Raw genomic sequence first — 22,257 nt, forward strand, 5'->3', positions numbered from 1 at the left:
AAGGGCATTTAAATGGTCATTGGATAAACATATGGATGATAATGGAATAGTGTAGATGGGCTTTAGATTGGTTTCACAGGTCAGTGCAACATCGAGGGCCGAAGGGCCTGTACTGCGCTGCAATGTTCTATGTTCTAAGGCTTCGGAGGAAAGTGACAGAGGCATCATACTGGTTGTGGTGAAGGGTTTTTAATGTTTCACAAGTGTCCAACAATGCCACGCTCTCCCGATGGTGCCGCTCCACTCTCCCCAGCACCCCCTCATCCTCCCTCAGCCCTTACCTCCCCCCTCCCCCCTGCCCTCTCAGTCATCCTTCACGTGCTTTGCTTTATTGCTCTACCGTTACGTCTAGGTGTGACCCCAGGATGCACATCGGAGTTGGTGGCAGCCAGCTACTTACCTTGTCTCGTGGCCTTTGATGCCCCTTGTGGGCGTCCTCTGGGGGCTCCTCTGATGTGCATCAGCAACTTTGATTCTGGACTCTGGAACCCACATAAACCAATATTTAATTTGTCAGTGGGTTCTGTACTCTAAATCCTATTTTTTCTGTCCGTCTCTTTACTGTCCAAGTGTAGAGGCGACGAGGCAAATTTCCTATCGCATTTTGAGGGTGTGCAAATAAACTAACCCCTTGAGTTCGCCCTATCTTTTCTGTGGGGTTAATACTAGAAAATTAGATCACACAAACATGGAGAGGATTGTATTTTGTTTATTGTCACGTGTACCGAGGTACAGTGAAAAGTATTTTTCTGCGAGCAGCTCAACAGATCATTGAGTACATGAAAAGAAAAGAAAATACATAATAGGGCAACACAAGATAGTAAATGTAAATACATAACACCGATGAAGCATACATGGGTGTAGTGTTAGTCAAGTCAGTCCATAAGAGAGTCGTTTACCAGTCTGGTAACAGCAGGAAAGAAGCTGTTTTTGAGTCTGTTCGTGCGTGTTCTCATACTTTTGTATCTCCTGCCCAATGGAAGATGTTGGAAGAGTGAGCAAGCCATGTGGGAGAGGTCTTTGATTATGCTGCCCGCTTTCCCCAGGCTGCGGGAGGTGTAAATGGAGTCAATGGATGGGAGGCAGATAGGCTGGGCTGTGTTCACGACTTTTTGAACTTTCTTGCGGTCCTGGGCCAGCAGTTGCCATACCAGGCTGTGATGCAGCCAGATATGGTGCATCTGTAAAAGTTGGTAAGGGTTAATGTGGACATGCTGAATTTCCTTAGTTTCCTGAGGAAGTATAGGCGCTGTTGTGCTTTCTTGGTGGTAGCGTCGACGTGGGTGGACCAGGACAGATTTTTGGAGATGTGTACCCCAAGGAATTTGAAGCTGCTAACCATCTCCACTCGGCCCCATTGATGCTGACGGGGGGGGTGTGCAGTACTTTGCTTCCTGAAGTCAATGACCAGCTCTTTAGTTTTGCTGACATTGAGGGAGAGATTGTTGTCGCTGCACCACTCCACTAGGTTCTCTATCTCCCTCCTGACTCGTCGTTATTTGAGAACCGGCCCACTATGGTCGTATTGTCAGCAAACTTGTAGATGGAGTTGGAACCAAATTTTGCCACGCAGTCGTGTGTGTACAAGGAGTATAGTAGGGGGCTAAGTATGGAGCCTTGCGGGGCCCGGGTATTGAGGATTATTGTGGAGGTGTTGTTTAAGAGGCTGGGGAAATATGCTACCACGTGTAAAGAGGGAAACAAATTAAAACATCTTTCTGTTCAGATGAGTGGTGAGAGGAAGATTAGTGCTATTAAAATTAGCTCCCTGCTCCTGTCCGTAACAATAGGATTGGGTAAAAAAGCTGCTCCCATGTAGTACCCTCAATAACGACACGAGAGTGTGGAATGGTAAATGAAGGCTTTAATAAGCAGAGAACTAGCCAGTTACCGAGACGTGTGCTTACTGTGTGCCGCCTCCAGGGTGCCACCTAATATATGGCTCCCTGGTGGGTGGAGACGGAGGCGGAGTCCCCCAGGGTTCCAAACCCAGTCTTAAAGGGGCATCACCTACATGGTGTTAAGGGTACAGTAACCATTCATCACATTCACCCCCTGTTTAAAAAAAATGCAAAATCCGTCGGGGATAAGTGGAATCACATATCTGTTCTTTTTGGCGGCCTGATCGTCCTCGTCAACCTTCTCAGATCGGGCGGTGGTGCGGCGGACACGGACGTCTTTGGTGAGGGTACATCCGGGAGCACGGTGGTCAGAGCTTTCGTCCGGGTCGGGGTAGGGGGTCGGGGGTCAGGGGGAATAGCTGGGGGCATAGTTGGGGCTGGGTGTAGCGGTGCCGGCGGGGAGTGTGGAGGGGGGGGCCCTAGGGAGGGGCGTGATTGGTGTCTACCGATGGAGTGGGGGTCCCGGGGGGGCATCAGCGGGAGAACCAGCGGGTGCCAGGTCCCGTAGGGAAACCGCGAGGGGGGGGCGTCAGTCGTGGGGGAACCAGCGGGTGCCAGATCCCAGAGGGAAACCGTGTCTTGCCTGCCGTCGGGGTAGGTGTATCGGGGGTTTGCATGTAGCAGTCAGACCCTCTTGACCAGGGGGTCCGTTTAATGGCTCCTCGCGAGCCTCCAGAGAAGAACAGATCCTGGAGTCGTCAGCCAAGGTGGAAGGGGGACCCCGGAGGTGGACTTCCTGGGGAAGATAAACAAGCGGTTGTGAGGGGTTTCATTCGTGGCCGTGCAGAGGAGCGACCTAATGGAGTGGAGGGCAACGGGTTGGACCTCCTGCCAGCGGGTGGTTGGGAGACTTCTCGACCGTAGGGCCAGAAGGACAGCCTCCCAAACTGTCGTGTTCTCCCTCTCCACCTTCCCGTTTCCCCGTGGGTTATAATTGGTCGTTCTGCTCGAGGCGATGTCCTTGCTGAGCAGATACTGACGCAGCTCATCGCTCATGAACAATGTACCCCGGTCGCTGTGGATATAAGCGGGGAAACCAAACAGGGTGATGATGCTGCGCAGTGCCTTTATCACGGTGGCCGAGGTCATGTCGGGACAGGGAACGGCGAATGGGAATCGGGAGAACTCGTCGATGACGGTTAAGAAGTAGATATTGCAGTTGGTGGACGGGAGGGGACCTTTGAAGTCCACGCTTAGTCGCTCAAAGGGCCCCGAGGCCTTTAAAACGCGAGCCTTGTCTGGCCGGTAGAAGTGCGGTTTTGCACTCCGCGCAGATCTGGCAAGCCCTGGTCATGGCCTTTACTCCTTGGTGGAGTAAGGTAGGTTGCGGGACTTGATAAAGTGAGCGAGCCGGGTAACTCCTGGGTGACAGAGGTCATTGTGGATAGCCCGCAAGCGATCCTCCTGCGCGTTGGCGCACGTGCCGCGGGACAGGGCATCTGGGGGCTCGTTGAGCTCCCTAGGACGATACTTAATATCGTACGTGTAGGTGGAGAGTTCGATCCTCCATCTCAAGGTTTTATCATTTTTAATTTTGCCCCATTGTGCTTAATCAAACATGAAGGCTACCGACCGTTGGTCGGTAACGAGGGTGAACCTTCTACCGACTAGGTAGTGCTCTAGTGTTGCACAGCCTCCACAATGGCTTGTGCCTCCTTTTTGACTGCGGAGTACCGTATCTCGGAGGCGGTGAGGGTCCGGGAGAAGAATGCTACTGGCCTTCCTGCCTGGTTGAGGGTAGCAGCCAGGGCGATGTCTGACGCATCGCTCTCTACCTGGAAAGGGATGGTTTCGTCCACCGCGTGCATCGCGGCCTTGATGATGCCGGCCTTGATGCAGCTGAAGGCCGACAGGGCCTCAGCCGTCAGGGGAAATGTCGTGGTCTTTATGAGTGGGCGGGCTTTGTCCGCATATCTGGGGACCCACTGGGAGTAATAGGAGAAAAGCCCAAGCACCGTTTGAAGGCCTTGAGGCTATGGGGGAGGGGAAGTTCCTTAAGGGGGCGCATGCGGTCGGGGTTCGGAGCTAGGACCCCGTTTTCCACAATGTAGCCGAGGTTGGGTAGTCGGGTTGTGTGGAAAATGCATTTTTCCTTGTAGGTAAGGTTGAGGGCCCGGGCGGTCTGGAAGAACTTTTCAAGGTTCGTGTCATGGTCCTGCTGATCATGGCCGCAGATGGTGACATTGTCCAAGTACGGGTAAGTAGCTCGCAGGCCGTACTGGTCCACCATTTGGTCCATTGTCCTCTGGAAGACGGAGACCCCATTTGTGATGCCGAAGAGGACCCTGAGGAAGTGGAAGAGCCGGCCGGCTGCTTCGAAAGCAGTATAGAGGCGGTCTTTCGGTCGGATGGGGAGCTGCTGGTAGGCGGAGGTGAGGTCGACAATGGAGAATACACGGTATTGAGCGATCCGATTAACCATTTCTGCTCTGCGGGGAAGGGGGTACTCATCGAGCTGTGTGAAACGGTTTATGGTCTGGCTGTCGTCCACGATCATCCGTTTCTTTTCCCCGGACCGTACTACCACCACTTGTGCTCTTCAGGGGCTGTTGCTTGCCTCGATGACCCCCTCGTCCAGTAAACGCTGGACCTCTGACTTGATAAAAGTCATATCTTGGGCACTGTACCGCCGGCTCCTGGTGGCGACGGGCTTACAGTCGGGGGTGAGGTTCGTGAATAGTGAGGGGGATGCAACTTTCAGTGTTGCAAGGCTGCATACCGTGAGGGGGGGGGCAAGGGTCCGCCGAACTTCAGGGTCAGGTTTCGGTGGCTGCATTGGAAATCTAGACCGAGCAGCAGGGGGGCGCAGAGGTGAGGGAGGATATAGAGCTTGAAACGAGCGTATTCGGCGCCCTGGATCGCGAGATCCGCAATACAATACCCCTTGATTTGGACTGAGTGGGACCCCGAAGGCGAGGGCTATGGTTTGGGAAGCGGGATAGGTGTGCAAGGAGCAGCGCCTTACCGTTTCTGGGTGGATAAAGCTCTCCGTGCTCCCGGAGTCGAAGAGGCAGGGAGTGTCGCGCCCGTTGATCTGGACCTGCATCATGGAGTTCCGCAGGTGCTTTGGCCGCGATTGGTCGAAGGGGATCGCTCCCAGTTGCGGGTAGTCCGAGTCCTCAGCCGAGTCGGATTCACATAATGGCCGCCGCCGTCGGTCGCACGTGTCGGGTCTCGAAGATGGCCGCCGCCAAGATGGCCATCCCCATGACTCGCACGAGCCGATGATGCATCAGAAAGGGGCGTGTCCGGCCGGTGCGCAGCCCCGGTCTGGGCGGGTCGCCGCGCGGCACAGTCCCGTAGTGTAGCCGAGTCTGGGGAAGTCCGAGGGGGGCTCGCAGGGTCCGCAGGGTACGTGCCTAGGTTGTGGCGGGCCACTTCCAGTGAGGTGGCGAGCGTTACCGTGTCCTGAAGGTCTTTAGCTCCATTTTCGAGGAGTCGCTGCCTGATATAGGTTGAACGGATGCCAGACACGAACGCGCCTCGGATGTGCAGGTTCAGGTGGACTTCCCTGTCACCTCCTGGTGGATGCAGTTCCTGGCGAGCGCGGTGAGCTTTTCCACGTACTCGTCTAGCATTTCCCCTGAGCGCTGCCGGCAGGTAGAGAGCAGGTGACGTGCATGTACCTCATTTATGGGTTTGACGAAACGCTTTCGCAGGATCTCGATCGCCTCGTCGTAATTGGTTGCCTTCTCGATCTGGCGGAGATTCTGTGGCTCCACCGGGCGTGGAGTAGGCACAGCTTGCAAGGCCCGAGGACGGGAGTTTCCGAGGATTCCAGGTAGGCCTCGAAGCAGCGGAGCCAGTACTTAAAAATTTATTTGGCCTCTGGTGTCCGTGCTTCCAGGTTGAGCCTTTCTGGCTTGAGACTGGCGTCCATCCTAACGTAGTCTGCTTATTAAATTGTAGTGCCCTCAATAACGACACGAGGGTGTGGAATGGTAAATGAAGGCTTTAATAAGCAGAACTAGCCAGTTACCGAGGCGTGTGCTTACTGAGTGATGCCTACAGGGCACTACCTTATATACGACTCCCTGGTGGGCGGAGCCAGAGGCGGAGTCCCCCATGGTTCCAAACCCGGTCTGAAAGGGGCATCACCTACATGGTGTTAAGGGTACAGTTGACCTCTTGAATAGAAGCTGAAAATCTCAGATTTAACCTGTACAGGCTTATCTGTGGCTGCAAGATCAACTCACTGCGGTGTGATAAGGACAGTTTTGGGGAGCATTCTCTGTGGACCAAGAGAAGCAGGAGCGCCTCTTTCTGCACCGTGCACCCCCCACCCACCCCCTCCACCACTTGTGTGCCTCTTGGTTTCACAATGGCACAAATTGGGGGATAAGGACTACTATTTAGACTTCCACAGAGCACGTACAATTTGGACGACTGTGGATTCTGCTTGATCCACAATGGAGCTGCTTGAGAGCGGAATTGTCAAAAACTAAGAGCTGGATTCTCCAGCCCCGTCCGGCGCAAGATCGCCACAGGCAAGACACGGACAATGGAAAAGTCCATTGACCTTGGGCGGGACTCTCCAGTTGCTGGGAGGGCACGGCCAGAGAATCCCACCCTAAGTTTTCTTGAAGTTTCTCCCTGACCTCCAAAACATCTAGTGAGACTCCAGAGGATTTTAATGAAACCGTGCAGTCCACATTAACCTGCTCTGATTTGTTGAGTGTCCCAAATCTTTCCAAAATCCCACCAGTATAAAAATTATTGTCACACCATGTACCAGACTGTACCAAATGGTACAAATACCTAAGGTGTTTATCCTCCATCTTGCAAAATAAATTGTATCATAACTCCTGACTTTACCCTTGACTTTTGCCTGCTTCTTGATGAATGGCAATCCTTTGAACTTTTAATATTAAGTTAGTGGGAATAACCTGTTTGACACTGAAAAAGGACTGTCCTGTGAATCCAAACAGGTTCTGGTTAGCAGTTCTGGATCTGAAAAAAAGGCCAATTCGTGAGGTGCCATCTCGTGTTCAAGAAATCTGGCAAGAGTTTTTAGCTCCAGGAGCCCCCAGTGCCATTAACGTGGACTCCAAAAGCTATCATAAGACCACACAAAATGTGAAAGACCCAGGAAGATATGCATTTGAAGATGCTCAGGTGAGCAGATTATACCACTAAAAAGAAGCAGCTTATATCGACATTGATATGGGGAATGCGCACTTACAAAAGTAATGTGCATGCAGTGAAACTATTGTAATAACCTACACTGTACATAAAAAGCACATCTCTGTTTTTGCATTTCTGGAAATATGTAAGGAATTATTTTTCAATTGTAACTATACCACACAAAATAAATTTAAACTGAAGGCATGGCATAGTCCTGTAATGATAATCTATTCCATTAAATGATAGGTTCAGTGCCCGGCACCTTTGATTTTCCCACACCAGGGCAATCAAATGGTGAACCATGTCAAGTTGCTCCTTGGGTTAAGTTTCAGGCAACCAGCTCAAGAGATCTGAGGGCAAGTTGCCAAGCTAATCTATTGGCCTGGTTGTTGGAACTTGATATATGGAAGGCTAAAAGACTGAGTGAATACTTGGTCAAAAGTGGAAGGAACAAAAATAGGGCCTATATAACACAAATCCTGCAGTGTGAGCAGCAAGTTTTACTTTTTTTATGTACTTTTGCAAAATGCAACAGCGAACTACGGTGACCAAACTTTCCTGCTGCAAGTTAAAAATACAAAACAAAGCTGTAAGAAGGTCATTAATGGTTTACCTGGTTCACTCATCTGATCTTTCTGCCCCTCAATCACATCAGTCACCCCCCCCCCCCCACCTTTATTTTTTAATCTGTGACTTGCTTAAAGATTCTCAAAATGCTCATGCCACATACTTTTAATTTTGGTAAAAACGCAAATTATTTGCATGGAATGCATGGAAGATTAGTTTGATTGATTTCATAATCTTTCGTGAAATCTGTACCAAGAGGATGGAGGAAAGAAACTTTTGAATCTATGTATAGAAAGACGCCCCGTTTCAGGTATTTAGTGCCAAGAAGTCTCAGGTCAGATGTAGTTAAGCCAGATGCAGAGTACAGCTCTATAGTTAGACTATACTATACCATGAAAACACTATACTTTAGGTGCACTTGCAGAATGTAGCCTGCTCATGTTTACAACCTGTTCTTTTAGGAGCACATTTACAAACTGATGAAAAGTGATTCCTACCCTCGTTTCATACGTTCCAGTGCCTACCAGGAGCTGCTCCAGGCTAAAAAAAAGGTACTTCTTCATAGTTGTCTTTTGTTCGTACCTCAGTCATCAAGCCTTTCACAATCTGCTGGAGATACAGAAGGGAATGGTAGGTAATTGGAGCAGGAAAAAGGCAACAAAAATCATTTTTTCATCTTTTGAACTTACATTACCAAGCATAACTTTGGCGATTAACTAAATTGGATTTGTAGCTTTGTGTTTATTTAATTAAACAATGTTGCACTTTTCGCTGCAACATGTTACTTGGTGAGATCTTCCAGCTGGTCACGCCAGCGAGATCTTCTGGTCCACCTGACAGTGGCAGCGCGGGGTGGATTCAATGGGAAATCCATTGATAGCGGACCAGAAGATCCCACCACTGGCCAATGGAGGGCCACTTCCCGCCGCCAAGAAACACATTGCGAGGCCAGAGAATCTCACCCTATGTTTTTTGTTGATGTTTATATAATAGTGCCACAGTTTTTAAATTATGCCAATATTTTCAATATCCAATAATTTAATATCATTAAATAGCAGCTATAATAATAATGCCAATAATACCAATAATAATGCTTTCAGTCCTTAGCGTTTTCCTTGTTCACTGAGAAACCTATATTGCATCCACACTCCCCACGATTTTCCATCAATTGCATGCAGCCAAGTGGGGGGCACACCCGTAATCTCCAACTATGTGAACCGACTGGGCAAGGATGCTAAATGAGTTTGTAAAATTGGCCCCACAAAATTGACTTTTAAACAATAACAATCATATTTCAGAAGTGGGTGTAACAAATTTTGATTCAACATGTTTTTGAATTCCAGGATTATTGAGCAGATCTAAAGGTTTTAAGTCTTGGATATGTTACCTTTATGTTTTTAAAGACCTCAGACTTCTGCTCCAGTTATAACATGAAAAGAAGTTCTTTGAGCCAACCAGTCTGTGTCAGTGTTGACCCTCCATGTGCCTAAGCAGTTCTAATCACATCTGTGCACCCTCTTCCCCTTACTGCTTCACCCCGCTTTTCCTTCAACCACCTATCTAAACTTATCTTGAATGTTGACAGTTTCTGCCTTAACCATTAGCCCTTGAAGTGAATCCTACAGTCTCACAGTCTCTGTGTAAAGAAGATTCTCCTACCCTTGGTTCTAAATCTCTTCAATTTAATCACATGTCTATGACCCCCTTATTCTTGGCCCCTCAGATACTGGGAGCAGTTCACTTCTATCCGGTCCTGTTCTCCCATAATTTAAAACACATTGGCCGAAATTCTCTGGCCATTGGGATTCTTCTGTTCCCGCCGGCAGCACATTCCTGCCCGCGGGTTTCCCGGCGGCATGGTGTGGCTTCAATGGGAAATCTCCTGGACAAGCGGCGGGAGTATAGAATCCCGCCGCCAGCGACGGCGCGCCGCGGAGAAACACGCGGCTAGGAGACCGGAGAATCCAGCCAATTTTACATCAGCCCATAACCTGTGTTGGCTAAATGGCTGAAGACCCAATTTTTTCAATAATTCTTCTTTCTCGTATTCCCACACATCGGATAGCATTGTAGCGTGTTTGCATTGTAAAGCCGCACTATCCTCCCTGTAGTGCAGAGCCTAATAGTGAACACTACTCAAACTGATGTCTTGTTAAGGTTTAATATTAGCTTATCTTAGCACTTGCCTTTATATTCTTTACTTCCTCAGATGAAACCTAGACCTCTGTTAGTTCTTTTTTTAATAGTCTTGTCGACCTAAGGGGGTTCTTTGGTGGTGACTGATGTGGAACCCAGATGTGTCTCAGGAAATTGAAAGTATTCAGGCTGTTACTTTGTCTGCATTCATATTAATGGACAGAATATTATGAATGTGATTTCCCAAGATGAGCTCCCGATAAGGCCAATCTGTGCCGGGTGAATCGGCCATTAGGTGTAGTGATATTGTAAAAGTGTTCATGAAAATTACTTCTGATACTTTGACAGAAATTGTAAGCATGTTCATTTAGAATGTGTCTATGATTTTCATTTGGCATAGCAAACAAAGAACTCTGTCCAAACCCTTCTACAAAATTTCTACAATTTACAAGCCAGAGGTTTTCTGCTTAAATGTATGTGCATGAAAAATTGGCCCCCGTCTTGATTCGGCTGGATTTCTGAGTCGGACGGGGAGGGGTGGTGGAGGGGGAAGTGGTTTGCATTCGGGAAAACGAAGAGTTGCGTTGGAAGACGCTTGTTGATCCTGAGAGTAGTTGTGCAATTTTGAGAGGAGGGGGGTGGTGGAAGTAAAATCTTGAAACAAAAAAAATATTTCTCTCTATATATTTTATGTTATGGGCTCTCTTTCCCTCCTTATCCCACCTCCCTCTTCTTTCCTCCTGTTTCTCCTTTCTCACTCAGTAAAGCATTTTGCTCCCATTGCTTTTGCCCCTGCTTTGTAATATACTTCTTTTGTTTGAAAGACAAGCCAAACGTTTGTAGACCCCCAGCATCACAACTGACAGCAGTGACTCTATTGTGAGGTGTTTGGTGCAAGCAATGACATTTTTTTCCAAGAACTGCAGTTCCATTCATTCTTGAGTCGAAATGCTGCATTGTGCATGCCATTCTTGCACATTGGTTCAGATCTATCAAAATCTCTTTTATGGCTGATGGATCCAAGCATTTGGCAACAGTGAATCCTTAACATATGGAGCATAAATTCTAGCAATGAGCAAAACTACGCCAGAATTAAACAGACATGTCATATGAGATAACTACTTTTAGAGGGCATAGATATATGATTGAAAATTTTGTTCAAAATATCCAAATTAGGCTAAACAAGGCCACCTCAAGCCAATTTAGTGGAAAATGTCAAATGACAGTAGAGAATATGAATTGATTTTTCCAGTTTCTTTAAATGTCCAATCTTCTGGAACTAAGAAAATAGCATCTCTCAACACCCAAACTGTAATTTTGCAACAACCTAACTCAGACCAGGTCATTTAAGACCCAGGAGAATTTGGGGAACTGCAATATTAACCTTGCTGTGTTATAATTTATGTTGACATTGATGTTATTTGGATTTGGGCTTTCTATTGCCGATTGTAACTTTGCAGTCACGTTTTGTTAAATTCTAACTCCAAAATGATGGGGGTTTAATCATTATCCTTGAAATTCTGCAAACAATTAGAAGTAGTGTAGTTAATAGCAGTAGTTCAGAACAGTGTTGTATGGAGTTAATACGGTATATTCTGAAGTGTTGACTGTTTTATGCTTCAACTTCATTTCATTATCTTTACCAATATGTCCTATGTTCTTATTCAGTTGTTACCATTCCTACAGTTATTCTTGTTTTCTTCCCAGATGTCATGCAGCCTATTATTTTGCCATTGATTCAGCATTTCTGTTTGCTTTGTTTGTACCCTCTTTATGTTTCTTTTTGTTCATTGAAGTCGAGAATCATTGAGGATCATTTTGAGAAATACACTCACAATATGGTAAGTTAATATTTGAGTCTGAGTGACAACTCGTCCCGAGCAGTGAAGTTGTTGTAATCTTTTTCTACAGATTCACAACTTTGAGTAGAAATGAGAGTGATCGATTTCAATTTCGTATCTATTATTTTAGACAAGGTGTGATTTTAATTTTTTGTGGAGAGCGTTATACGTCCTTTGTGCATTTCTTCTCGTTTTGATCGTACCTGCTAAGATTCGGGTGTAACAGCATGACAGCTATGTAGGTGAAATGATAGTCTAGACAATTAACCTTATTGGACTTAACTATAAATCAATGCATTAAAATAACAATCCCTCACAATTCTATCTCTTTGACACGTGCTGGCTGATTTCGACCATGAGTTTTTTTATTCTCTTGCCTATCCTGGGTCGCTTGAGGCCTCACTACATTGGCCGATTGTACACAGTCCTCAAAGATATTTCAGGGGGCTGAGATTTTACCACGCAATGTCTGCAGAGCATTCTTGCTTTGCATGGATGTAATTTTGGTAATATCATTTCAGAAACCAAAATACCAATAACACACCCTCAACTTTGCTTTCTCCTTCTTCACAGAAAAGTATGAACTTATTTTGAAGGATGTTCACAAAGGTAATATAAAAAAGAACAATGGTTTTTCTTTTCTGTCCATGTTTATTGTCAGCTGTAACCTTTTTTGTTGTGTCCTTAATGTGTGAAATTATTGGCAAGACTGCACAAATAATTCATACTTACACACTCCCCACACTCGGTACATTTATTGTCAAGGCATGAACGTTGGTCACTTTCTTTTACACATATCGAGGATGGATAACTGGTTTAGGGAGCTAGAAATTAATCCAACAATCTCAGGAATGTTCACATAGCCTTTGAAACCAGTACAAGTGGACAAATGGGGGTGCATGAAGTATCTCCAATTTTAATGGTCATGGGCCACCAACATATCAAAATTCATCACTCAGTGTATTGTTGCAGTAGCTGAAGCCCCACAAGAAGTGTTTCAATACTCCATTCATCCTGAATTCTGTACTTGATTCACATTTAATGTTTAATGTCCATCAATCCTTATGTTGCTATTGATCATCCATTTCAAACTTACTTCCCATATATTTTTGGGATTTCTTCTCTCTGCATGCATTTTTGATGGTCCCCTGTTGACAGACAAGGATATGGTGTAACTCAACAGATCTCAATTTAGATCATCACTGCTCTCCTCTCAACAAACATGTTGACGCTATGCAGAACCATCCAATTACTGCAGTTTCTTACTCAAAGAGCAGAAGCATGTAAACCGCAGATGTTAGCAATGATTGAGAATTGAACAGGAATTCCAACACTATGGATAATATCCTCTAGTCTCCCCGTAGCGTGCTTCCCGGCAGCGGGAGGCAGCCCGTCGTTGGCCGGCGACGGGATCTACTGGTCCTGCCGCTATCGATGGGATTTCCCATTGATTCCACTCCACATCACCGGGAATCCCGCAGTGGGGGTGAGCCATTGCCGGGACAAGAAGATCCCTCCAGCGTGAAGAGCTCGGAGATCTCGCCCTATAACAATTAGGCCTTTTTAATTGTATTTTGTACAACCATTCTGCTTTCCTTTCAATTTTTCTGCCATTTATTGTTCTACTTTATCTCCTTTTTTTTCTTTTAATTTGTCTTTTTTGATTTTATCTTAAACTGGTTCCTTTGTCTGTCTTGCTGTGCTTATCTCTCCAGTCAAGTGTCTGCTATATTTTGCCGTCTCCCTTGATTCTAATTATCACACCGGCCAACCTGGCAGTGAGGACATCTCTTTGCATTCCAAAAATCACTCATCAGAACCCTGTGTTCATTGCACATCACAAAATGTGAATGGCCTCGTAATCACAATCGCTTAATTCCTGCATTGTACCACTAAGCAGAGTAAAGAATTGAAAGCAATTTATAATGGTGATGGGATATCCCTAAAGTCTTTTCAGAGAAAGCCTGAAGGTTCTAAACGAATGCCGCTGCTGTTTGTGTTCCTCCCAGCAATACTTACAGTCCCAATAGGCTGCTTGTTCCATAGCTCAGAAATAGTGGGGGCGGGATTCTCTGACCCTCAGCGCCGGAATCGCGCCCGGCGCGGGGGCGGAGAATAGCCGTTCACGCCGGAAATCCGGCATGATGCGCTTCCGCGATTCTCCGCGGACCCGCCGGTCGCGCGCGCCGGTCGATGCGGCGCCGGTCAGGGGCCGTTGGAACAGCCCCTGTGGCGATTCTCCATCGTCGACCGGCCAAACTCCCGCTGGCATGGTTTACATCTGGTACCACCCGGCGGGAGCTCGGACCCGCGGCCGCGGTGGTGGTCCTGGTTGGGGGGGGGGGGGGGCGGGGGATAGCTGACTCCGGGTGAAGGGCCTCAGCGGTGGCCAGCCCCGCGATCGGGGGCCACCAATCGGCGAGCCATCGCGATCTATACTGGCCATACCTTACTCCGCATGAGCCCACTGTGTGGCTCCGCCATGTCGGCGGTGCCTGCACCGAAGTGAGTCGCCACGCGCATGCGCGGACCCACTTGCAGCCGCCATGCGCATGCGCAGCCGCGCAGTCTGGACAGCAGGGCCCCACTGGCAGCCAGAGCCATGGAACGCACGCCGGGGCTGTGCTAGCCCCCTGGAAAACGGAGAATCACCCCGGATTTTCGAGGAAAACGTCTGGAGTGATTCTCGCCCGTTTTCCAGCAGGCGTGGGGACTTAGTCCCCAAAAGGGAGAATCCCGCCTTAGAGCTTTGCCAATGCAGACCTATGCACATGGGCAGAACTTTTGCTCGCCTCCAAACAATGACAATGGGAAAGTCAGCCCTTTGCTAATCTTGTAACAAAGTTCAAATTGTTCCCAATAGTCCAACATTGGTTGTCATATAACAGAATCCAATGAGTAGCCAAAGGATGTGTAAGGTCTGACATTATTTCTATTAAACCAAATCATGCCAACACATCTGCATCAATTCAGTGTGATTTCAGTGTCGAATTCATACAAATCCTGCAGGAAGTAAACCTGGAGAAATGATTCCAAGTGCTGACAAAAGCGTCATTGCCTCACCCAATGACAGCGCATTTGTCACCTTTTATAGAAGCCTTACAAAGCAATTTATGAGTGCAGTTGTTTGACATCATAGTAAGGAAATTGAGGATATATTTGAAATAGCAAAAATAATCAGCCCCAAATAAGCTCATTGGGATGGATTTGCTATCTAATTGATAAGCAGTCAAACCCAACATTAGCACAGCTCCTTTTCTTGCTGTTTAACTTCAATTCATGAAGTACTTTCTATAGCTCCAATCCATGAAGTATTTTCTATAACTCCAGCCTTTACCAGCCAAAACATTACACAGTTATTGATTTGTGGCTGAATAGGGATACATCATAAACCTGAACTCATAGAGAATCCAGGGTGGGGAATAAGGGCTACAGTGTTCCAACCAGTTGCCACCATGCTCCTCCAATATTAGCAATTCACTCGGAGCCCGAGATCATGGAACCATGCCTTATTTAGGATCTTGTAAAGGACTAAATGCTTTATAGTGTTACTTCGAAAACAAAATACACTGGCCTGCCAGTTCTTGTCACATAAAAAGTGGATTTTGCTTATACAGATGGCTAAATATTTCTGCTTAGAAAAATAATTTAGATCTCTGTGGGTATATTTGTAAGAACTGCTATTGAGGTCAAATTGGAACTAAAGCCAGCATTTGTAGGAGCGAGCGCTCACAGTCATATAGTTTCTTATTACATGGGAAAGTACAGGACCAAATAAGATCATGCAGTCCTTCTAATCAGTACTAATGAGTTCAGGAGTTTAAAAGGGACTCCACGTTCCACAGGGAACTCCTTTGATGAGCCACAAGCATTTGTAATTTTATTAACAACTGAAGCCTTCTTCAGATAGTTTAATTGCAACTGATCTTTCAGCTGTTATTATTTAAATTTAATATCTGTTGAAAATCATTTGCTGCTATGGTTCGTAGAATTTACAGTGCAGAAGGAGGCCACTCGGCCCATCGAGTCTGCACCGGCTCCCGGAAAGAGCAGCCCATCTAAGCCTATGCCTCCACCCTATCCCCGCAACCCAGTAACCCCGCTAACCTATAGACACGAAGGGCAATTTATCATGTCCAATCCACCTAACCTGCACATCTTTGGACTGTGGGAGGAAACCGGAGCACCCGGAGGAAACCCACGCACACACGGGGAGAACGTGCAGGCTCCGCAAAGACAAACCGGGAATCGAACCTGGGACCCTGGAGCTGTGAAGCAACTGTGCTAACCACTGTGCTGCTGTGCTGCCCTATTCCCTTTTGCAAATTCTAGAAAAACCATTGCAAACCCCATATCAGATGAACACCTGAAGTCCCTGTAACATTAAAGGCTTGATCAAATATAGTCAATAGATTGGATTATAGGCTCGCATTCCAAGCATTGTCTGGCATCTTTGAATTTGTCTATATATATGTTTCTGGAACATACCTCTTCATTCACCTGAGGAAGGAGCAGCGCTCCGATAGCTAGTGACATCGAAACAAACCTGTTGGACTTTAACCTGGTGTTGTAAGACTTCGTACTGTGCTCACCCCAGTCCAACGCTGGCATCTCCACATCATGGATTATAGGAACAGTGAAGGTGATGTCTGGCTGGCCATTGATGCGCCCACAATCACATATTGGTCTGAGCTCGATCAGAGCAGATCATCTGAAATCTAGGAGCGTCGGCAGGTAATGAAAACGAAAGTCCAGAATATCTGTAAAGCAACAGTATATGTATCAACATTCAAATAGAATTAGCAAGTCAGAACAAGTATTTAATCCGGTGAGTCAATAAGCCATGCAAAACAGGAAACCCCTGGGTCTGTGCTGTGTTTGCTGCTTTCAGTTGGGGCAGGCTTCAGTTAGAGGGTCAAAATGGCCCACATTCCTGCTGCTGATGGCTATCCAGTCACCATTGCTTTTGGTAATCCACATTGTACAGACATTGGAATCCCTATAAAAGAGAAGGCACATCCATAATTTGATTGTGTAGCATTGTTTGTATTTTTGGCACTACTGGTGCCCATTTGGGTCCAAAGCGACATCTACGTCATCATTTTGGGCAGGTCATTAGTGTGAATGTTACGATCTGCTGGCTATTGTTAAGTTGGTTGAAGTGCTTGGTAGCTTATCTTGCTACTTAAATGTTTGGGAAGTCGATAGGGAGTGGTGTGGTCCATGGTCCACTTCAAAAGTTCTGCTCACAGCAGTCTCTCCGAGTCATAGGTTTTGTGGTTTCTATCTTCATTGGGCTGCAGCATGACTCGGGGGAATGGTGGCAAGGTGGCACAAGGAGCTCAAGTTTCTTGTAGAACAAGGAAGGGAGAAGGGATGTTGTGAGGGGGTCATTGCCACACAGGGGTCATTGCCACACAGGGATCATTTCTCCTATTTCAACCTCAGTGAGTAATGGTGGCTGGGATTTAACTGGAGTAGGCTAGGTGGTAACCAGGCCTGAATAATAATGGGGGAGGCCAGGCACTTCCTCCCATCGGCGGGAAAACTGACCCCTGTATAGTCAGCAGCGGGAATGGGACAAGGTGAGTGTGGTAGTATGCATTAGGGGTCATGTGGGACTGTGAAGCCGTGATGCCATTGGCTGACAGATCCCGGGTCCTGGTTGGCTGTTGATCTCTAGCTCCGCCCTGAAGGCGGAGTATAAGAACCAGGAGTTCTCCCCGCAGCTCCAGTCTGTTGCTGAACTGCGGGGAACAAGTCACGCTTAATAAAGCCTCATCGACTTCATCTCTATTCGTCTCTCGTAAGTCATTGTGCGCCTCAATTTATTAAGCGTGCTTAAAGGACTATGGAGCTCAGGATCGTCCCGGAATGCCTGAGGATCAGCCCCCACGCAGTGAACTCAGCAGCAATTTTTAAACACTGGCAGACTTGTTTCGAAGGCTACCTCCGAGCGGCCCCTGGCCGGATCACAGAAGACCAGAAACTGCAGGTCCTGCATTCGAGGGTAAGCCCGGAAATTTTCCCTCTCATAGAAGACGCAGAGGATTTCCCGACGGCGTTCGCAGCACTAAAGAGCGTCTACGTTCGTCCAGTGAACCAGGTCTACGCACGCTACCAACTCGCAACGAGACGGCAAAGTCCCGGAGAATCGCTAGACGAATTCTACGCCGCGCTGCTAATTTTGGGACGGGCCTGCAGCTGCCCGCCGGTAAACACGGCTGAACACACGGACATGTTAATTCGCGATGCGTTTGTGGCAGGTATGAACTCTCCCCAAATCCGCCAAAGACTGTTAGAAAAAGAGTCGCTAGGACTCTCAGAGGCACGGGCCCTTGCAGCTTCCCTAGATGTGGCCGCGCAAAACGCCCGCGCGTACGGCCCCGACCGCGTGGCAGCCCCTTGGGCTCCGTGGACCCCCGTCGCGACAAACCCCCCCCCCCCCACAGGCTTGCGCGGTTCAGACGCCAGGTCACCCGGGGGGGCCCGCTGCTATTTCTGCGGCCAGGCGAAACACCCCCGGCAGCGCTGCCCGGCCCGCGCAGCGATTTGCAAGAGCTGCGGCAAAAAGGGCCATTTCGCGGCTGTGTGCCGGTCCCGGGGGGTCGCCGCTGTCCCCGGAGAAGAAAGAGTCCAGCGCATCCCAAACGCTCCCCAACCCCCCCAGCGCCCCATGTGCGACCCGCAGGCGCCGCCATTTTGGGTCCCGGCCACCACGAGGGGAGGATGGGCGCCACCATCTTGTGACCCCCCCAGCCATGTGCGATGCATGGGGGCGGCCATTTTGTCCACCCCCGCCGCCATCTTGGGACCCCCCAGCCATGTGCGATGCATGGGGACGACCATTTTGTTCACCCCCGCCGCCATCTCGGACAACAACAATGGACCCCAGCATCGACGGCTCCACGGGGTTCGAAGAAGACGCTGAGACACTGCGACCATGTCTGGCCTCGGTGACGTTGGACCAAGCACGGCCCCGGACGCTCCAGACGACGACAACAACGGTGCTGATCAACGGACACAAGACACCATGCCTGATCGACACCGGGAGCACAGAAAGCTTCATCCACCCCGACACGGTAAGACGCTGTTTTTTGACCATCCGTCCCAGTACGCAGAAGATTTCCCTAGCTGCAGGATCCCACTCCGTACAGATCAAAGGGTTCTGCATAGTGACCCTAACGGTGCAAGGGAGGGAGTTTAAAAACTACAGGCTCTACGTCCTTCCCCAACTCTGCGCGCCCACATTACTGGGATTAGACTTCCAGTGCAACCTGCAGAGCCTAACATTCCAATTCGGCGGCCCAATACCCCCACTCACTATCTGCGGCCTCGCAACCCTCAAAGTTGAACCCCCATCCTTGTTTGCAAACCTCACCCCGGATTGCAAACCCGTCGCCACTAGGAGCAGACGGTACAGTGCCCAGGACCGGACATTTATTCGGTCCGAAGTCCAGCGGTTGCTGAAGGAAGGCATAATCCAGGCCAGCAATAGTCCCTGGAGAGCACAGGTGTTAGTGGTAAAGACAGGGGAGAAGCAAAGGATGGTCATAGACTATAGCCAGACGATCAACAGGTACACACAGCTAGATGCGTACCCTCTCCCCCGCATATCCGACATGGTCAATCGGATTGCCCAATATAAGGTCTTCTCCACCGTGGACCTCAAGTCCGCCTACCACCAGCTTCCCATCCGCCCAAGTGACCGCAAGTACACAGCCTTCAAGGCAGACGGGCGACTATACCACTTCCTAAGGGTCCCATTTGGCGTCACAAACGGGGTCTCGGTCTTCCAACGGGAGATGGACCGAATGGTTGATCAACACGGGTTGCGCCACAGTGAGGAACCAGCCGATCAAGAGAACCAGCATCAAAAAGAGAGGGTGTCCACAGAGATCCACCCTCCCCTACTTTTACATCTAACCACCCCTCCGTTCCTCCCCTGTCCAGTGACTCCCCTCTCTCTGACCCATTGACCTGTCTCCACGGATCCAGCGATAATGCTTGGTGTGGCCCTCAGTGCACTACCCGCAATGGTCATCAGGCCTGGCGGCGCTGCCTGTGATGTAGGTCTGCTGGGCTCTGATTGGGGGTGGGATTTCCAGTCTGCTGGGGGGGACTTAATTCTGCGGGAGGCCTAAGTGTACTTAAATAGCGTAGGGCACCCCTTGGAGAGGTGACACAGATTCTCCACTGCTTCTCTAAATGGTGGGTTGAACCCACATTACCTATACTAAATTCCACCCAGTAAGCGTGTGGTATCAGTTTCACTGTGGAATCTGCCACTTGTTACACTGCAGCCTCAGAGAAGGGTGTGGAGCCATTGCCAGTGTTTGTAAAAATGACAGTACCCTTCAACTTCTTTGCATTGGGCTGCTTCCAGGCTGAAGCAGACAACATCTCAAACACCTCACACTTTATCGTCATAAGGAAACGCACCAGTGCTCAGTATGCAGAGAGGGGAATATGTGGCATTGTGTCTTTCCACAGAGAAGCAACAGAATGAAAATATGGCTTCAATAGCACAGCAGGATTCCTGATGGTACAGGGTGCATTTGACCACAAGCTCTTGGATTGGCAAGACAGAACACAAGTGCAAATGGTTCCACTCCTTCAGTGCTCAGATGGAGTGTGACCATGCTCAGAGATTCTTGCAGTTCATTCCTGAGAATCCTGGCAGCAGAGTCATGTTGTCTTAACTCTGTGCCAGTCCATTGTACAATCAGCCGCGGCAAGACCTACGCAGCAATCATATACAGGTTGAGCAACCCCTCTCCGAAATTCAAAAGGTTCCAAAATTCACACTTTTTTGCGAGCGCCGATGTGACACACGAGGGAAATCCCACAAAGCTCTGGGAAGGCGCATAGACGATGCGCAGGTCCCAACACACCGCAGCCGGTTACAAGCCCTAGCTGGGGCTATTTTGGCGCCAAAACCTCATCATAGCCAAATGTTAGTGCATTAAATTATATTACTGTGATTATTGCGTTGAAAATGTTTTTTGGTCAATAAAGAACATATTTCGTCCCCTGGAACATTATATTCCGAAATCTGAAAAATTCTGAAATCCGATACACACTCGGCCCCAAGCATTTTGGATAATGGATGCTCCACCTGTAGCAAAAGCCGTTCTGCCACACAAAATGCCATCAAAATGACCATTGGGCTGCTGTGCAAACCTCTGCTGGCTGGGCTGCTCAGGGAGAGCTCAGCAGTACTTGCCTGAGCACATTCTTGAATTTGCCATGGTCTGCTGTACCATGCGCTATTTCACCATCATCAGCGCACAGTCTTTGCAACCAGACATATGGCAGGCTGCTGAGCAGGAGAGTGGGGGGGCGGGGGGGGGGAGGGGGGGGGGGGGGGGGGGGATGAGGAAGAGGAAAGGGGAAAGGGCCCGTTTCCAGCCAGAATATCCATGACCAGCTCATTTGCCTGCAATTCCAGTGAATGCGACCCCAATTCTCTGCTCACCAACAGTCTTAGACCATGCTACAGTCATTTAAATTGTCTAGCAGCACAAAATCTGCATGCTGCCTGCATCAGCAGCAGAGTGCGCTGGGCAATCGTGCCTCACTATCCCCATGCCTGATTCCACACCCCTGTCCAATTCTTTGGCCTTTGTGTCTGATGTCAGTATCTTAGCTCTGGAGTAACCCAGTTGACACAAATAAAGTTTCCCTTTCAAATGTGCTTTAGTATAACTTGAATAAAGTTTATTTTCTTCCAGAATTGTGACATGGCTTACAGAGGTGCTAGAGAAAGGAATTTTGCCCGTTTCAGACTTGCAGGGCTGAATGTTTCCAGTCCTGCAGAGACTGGTTTGCAGGCAGCACTGTTGGAGAACGTCATGTCGGGATGGCTTTCCAATATGATTCCACCTCTGTGATTTTGCCACAGATGGGATCTGACTGGTACCTGTTACCTGCTGACAGTGACAGGTAGCCAGTTAAATTCAATTTAGACCCGCTTGGGGACAAACTGGTGACACTGCTGGGATCATCCGAACAGGAGAAGGATCCCTTACTGAGGCCAAAGCCCTCAGGTGCCTGGAGGCATCGTCTCAGTGACAGACCAGAGGACCAGCCTTTTATAAATCCCCCATCCCACCCACCTGATGCCCACCCCCCTCCCCACTCCCCAGTCCCGTCGACACTTCATCTGGGGAGGTGTGGGTGCTGCAAATTCAAATCCCAGGGTATCCTCTGGAGGGATTCAACCTTCATTTTAATGACTGTATAACGGTGGGCTCACTACATCTTTATAATTTTTCATCTTGACCATCCCTCGTGTTCTTATACCAACTGTCCTGGCTTGAGACAATTCACACCTCTTTAACCTGTGATTATCCCTCTCTCCAGTCGCACCGTCTGCACCTGTAAAGGCCTAATTACCTGCAAAGACTCAGATTTAAAGTATCATCTTGCATCATTGGATTTGTCTTTGTGTGCTCTGTTGTGTAACCTACCTCTTCACTCACCTGATGAAGGAGCTGCACTCCGAAAGCTCGTGATTCCAAATAAACCTGTTGGACTTTAACCTGCTGTTGTAAGACTCCTTACTGTGCCCACCCCAGTCCAACGCCTGCATCTCCACATCATGCATACCTACATCGGCAGCACCCACCTGTCCCTCGGGGGCTGCCAGCCAGACATCGCTGCGGGCCTTTGATTGGGCCTGCAGT

At 48.5% G+C, this 22,257-nt stretch overlaps 1 protein-coding gene across 3 annotated transcripts in view; it reads left to right on the top strand.

The window, feature by feature from the left end:
* Positions 1 to 22,257, top strand: part of LOC140426578 (regulator of G-protein signaling 7) — a 699,692-nt gene that overhangs the window by 632,916 nt on the left and 44,519 nt on the right. For 2 of the 3 annotated variants that reach the window (XM_072511522.1, XM_072511539.1), the window contains exons 15-16: positions 6,830 to 7,016; positions 8,054 to 8,143. In XM_072511522.1, the coding sequence (XP_072367623.1) occupies positions 6,830 to 7,016; positions 8,054 to 8,143 (277 nt within the window). Of the gene's footprint in view, positions 1 to 6,829; positions 7,017 to 8,053; positions 8,144 to 12,142; positions 12,179 to 22,257 lie in introns of all 3 variants that reach the window. The other variant, XM_072511531.1, reaches the window with a different exon arrangement.

This window comes from Scyliorhinus torazame, chromosome 1, assembly GCF_047496885.1.
Source record: "Scyliorhinus torazame isolate Kashiwa2021f chromosome 1, sScyTor2.1, whole genome shotgun sequence".
Taxonomy (NCBI): Eukaryota; Metazoa; Chordata; class Chondrichthyes; order Carcharhiniformes; family Scyliorhinidae; genus Scyliorhinus; species Scyliorhinus torazame.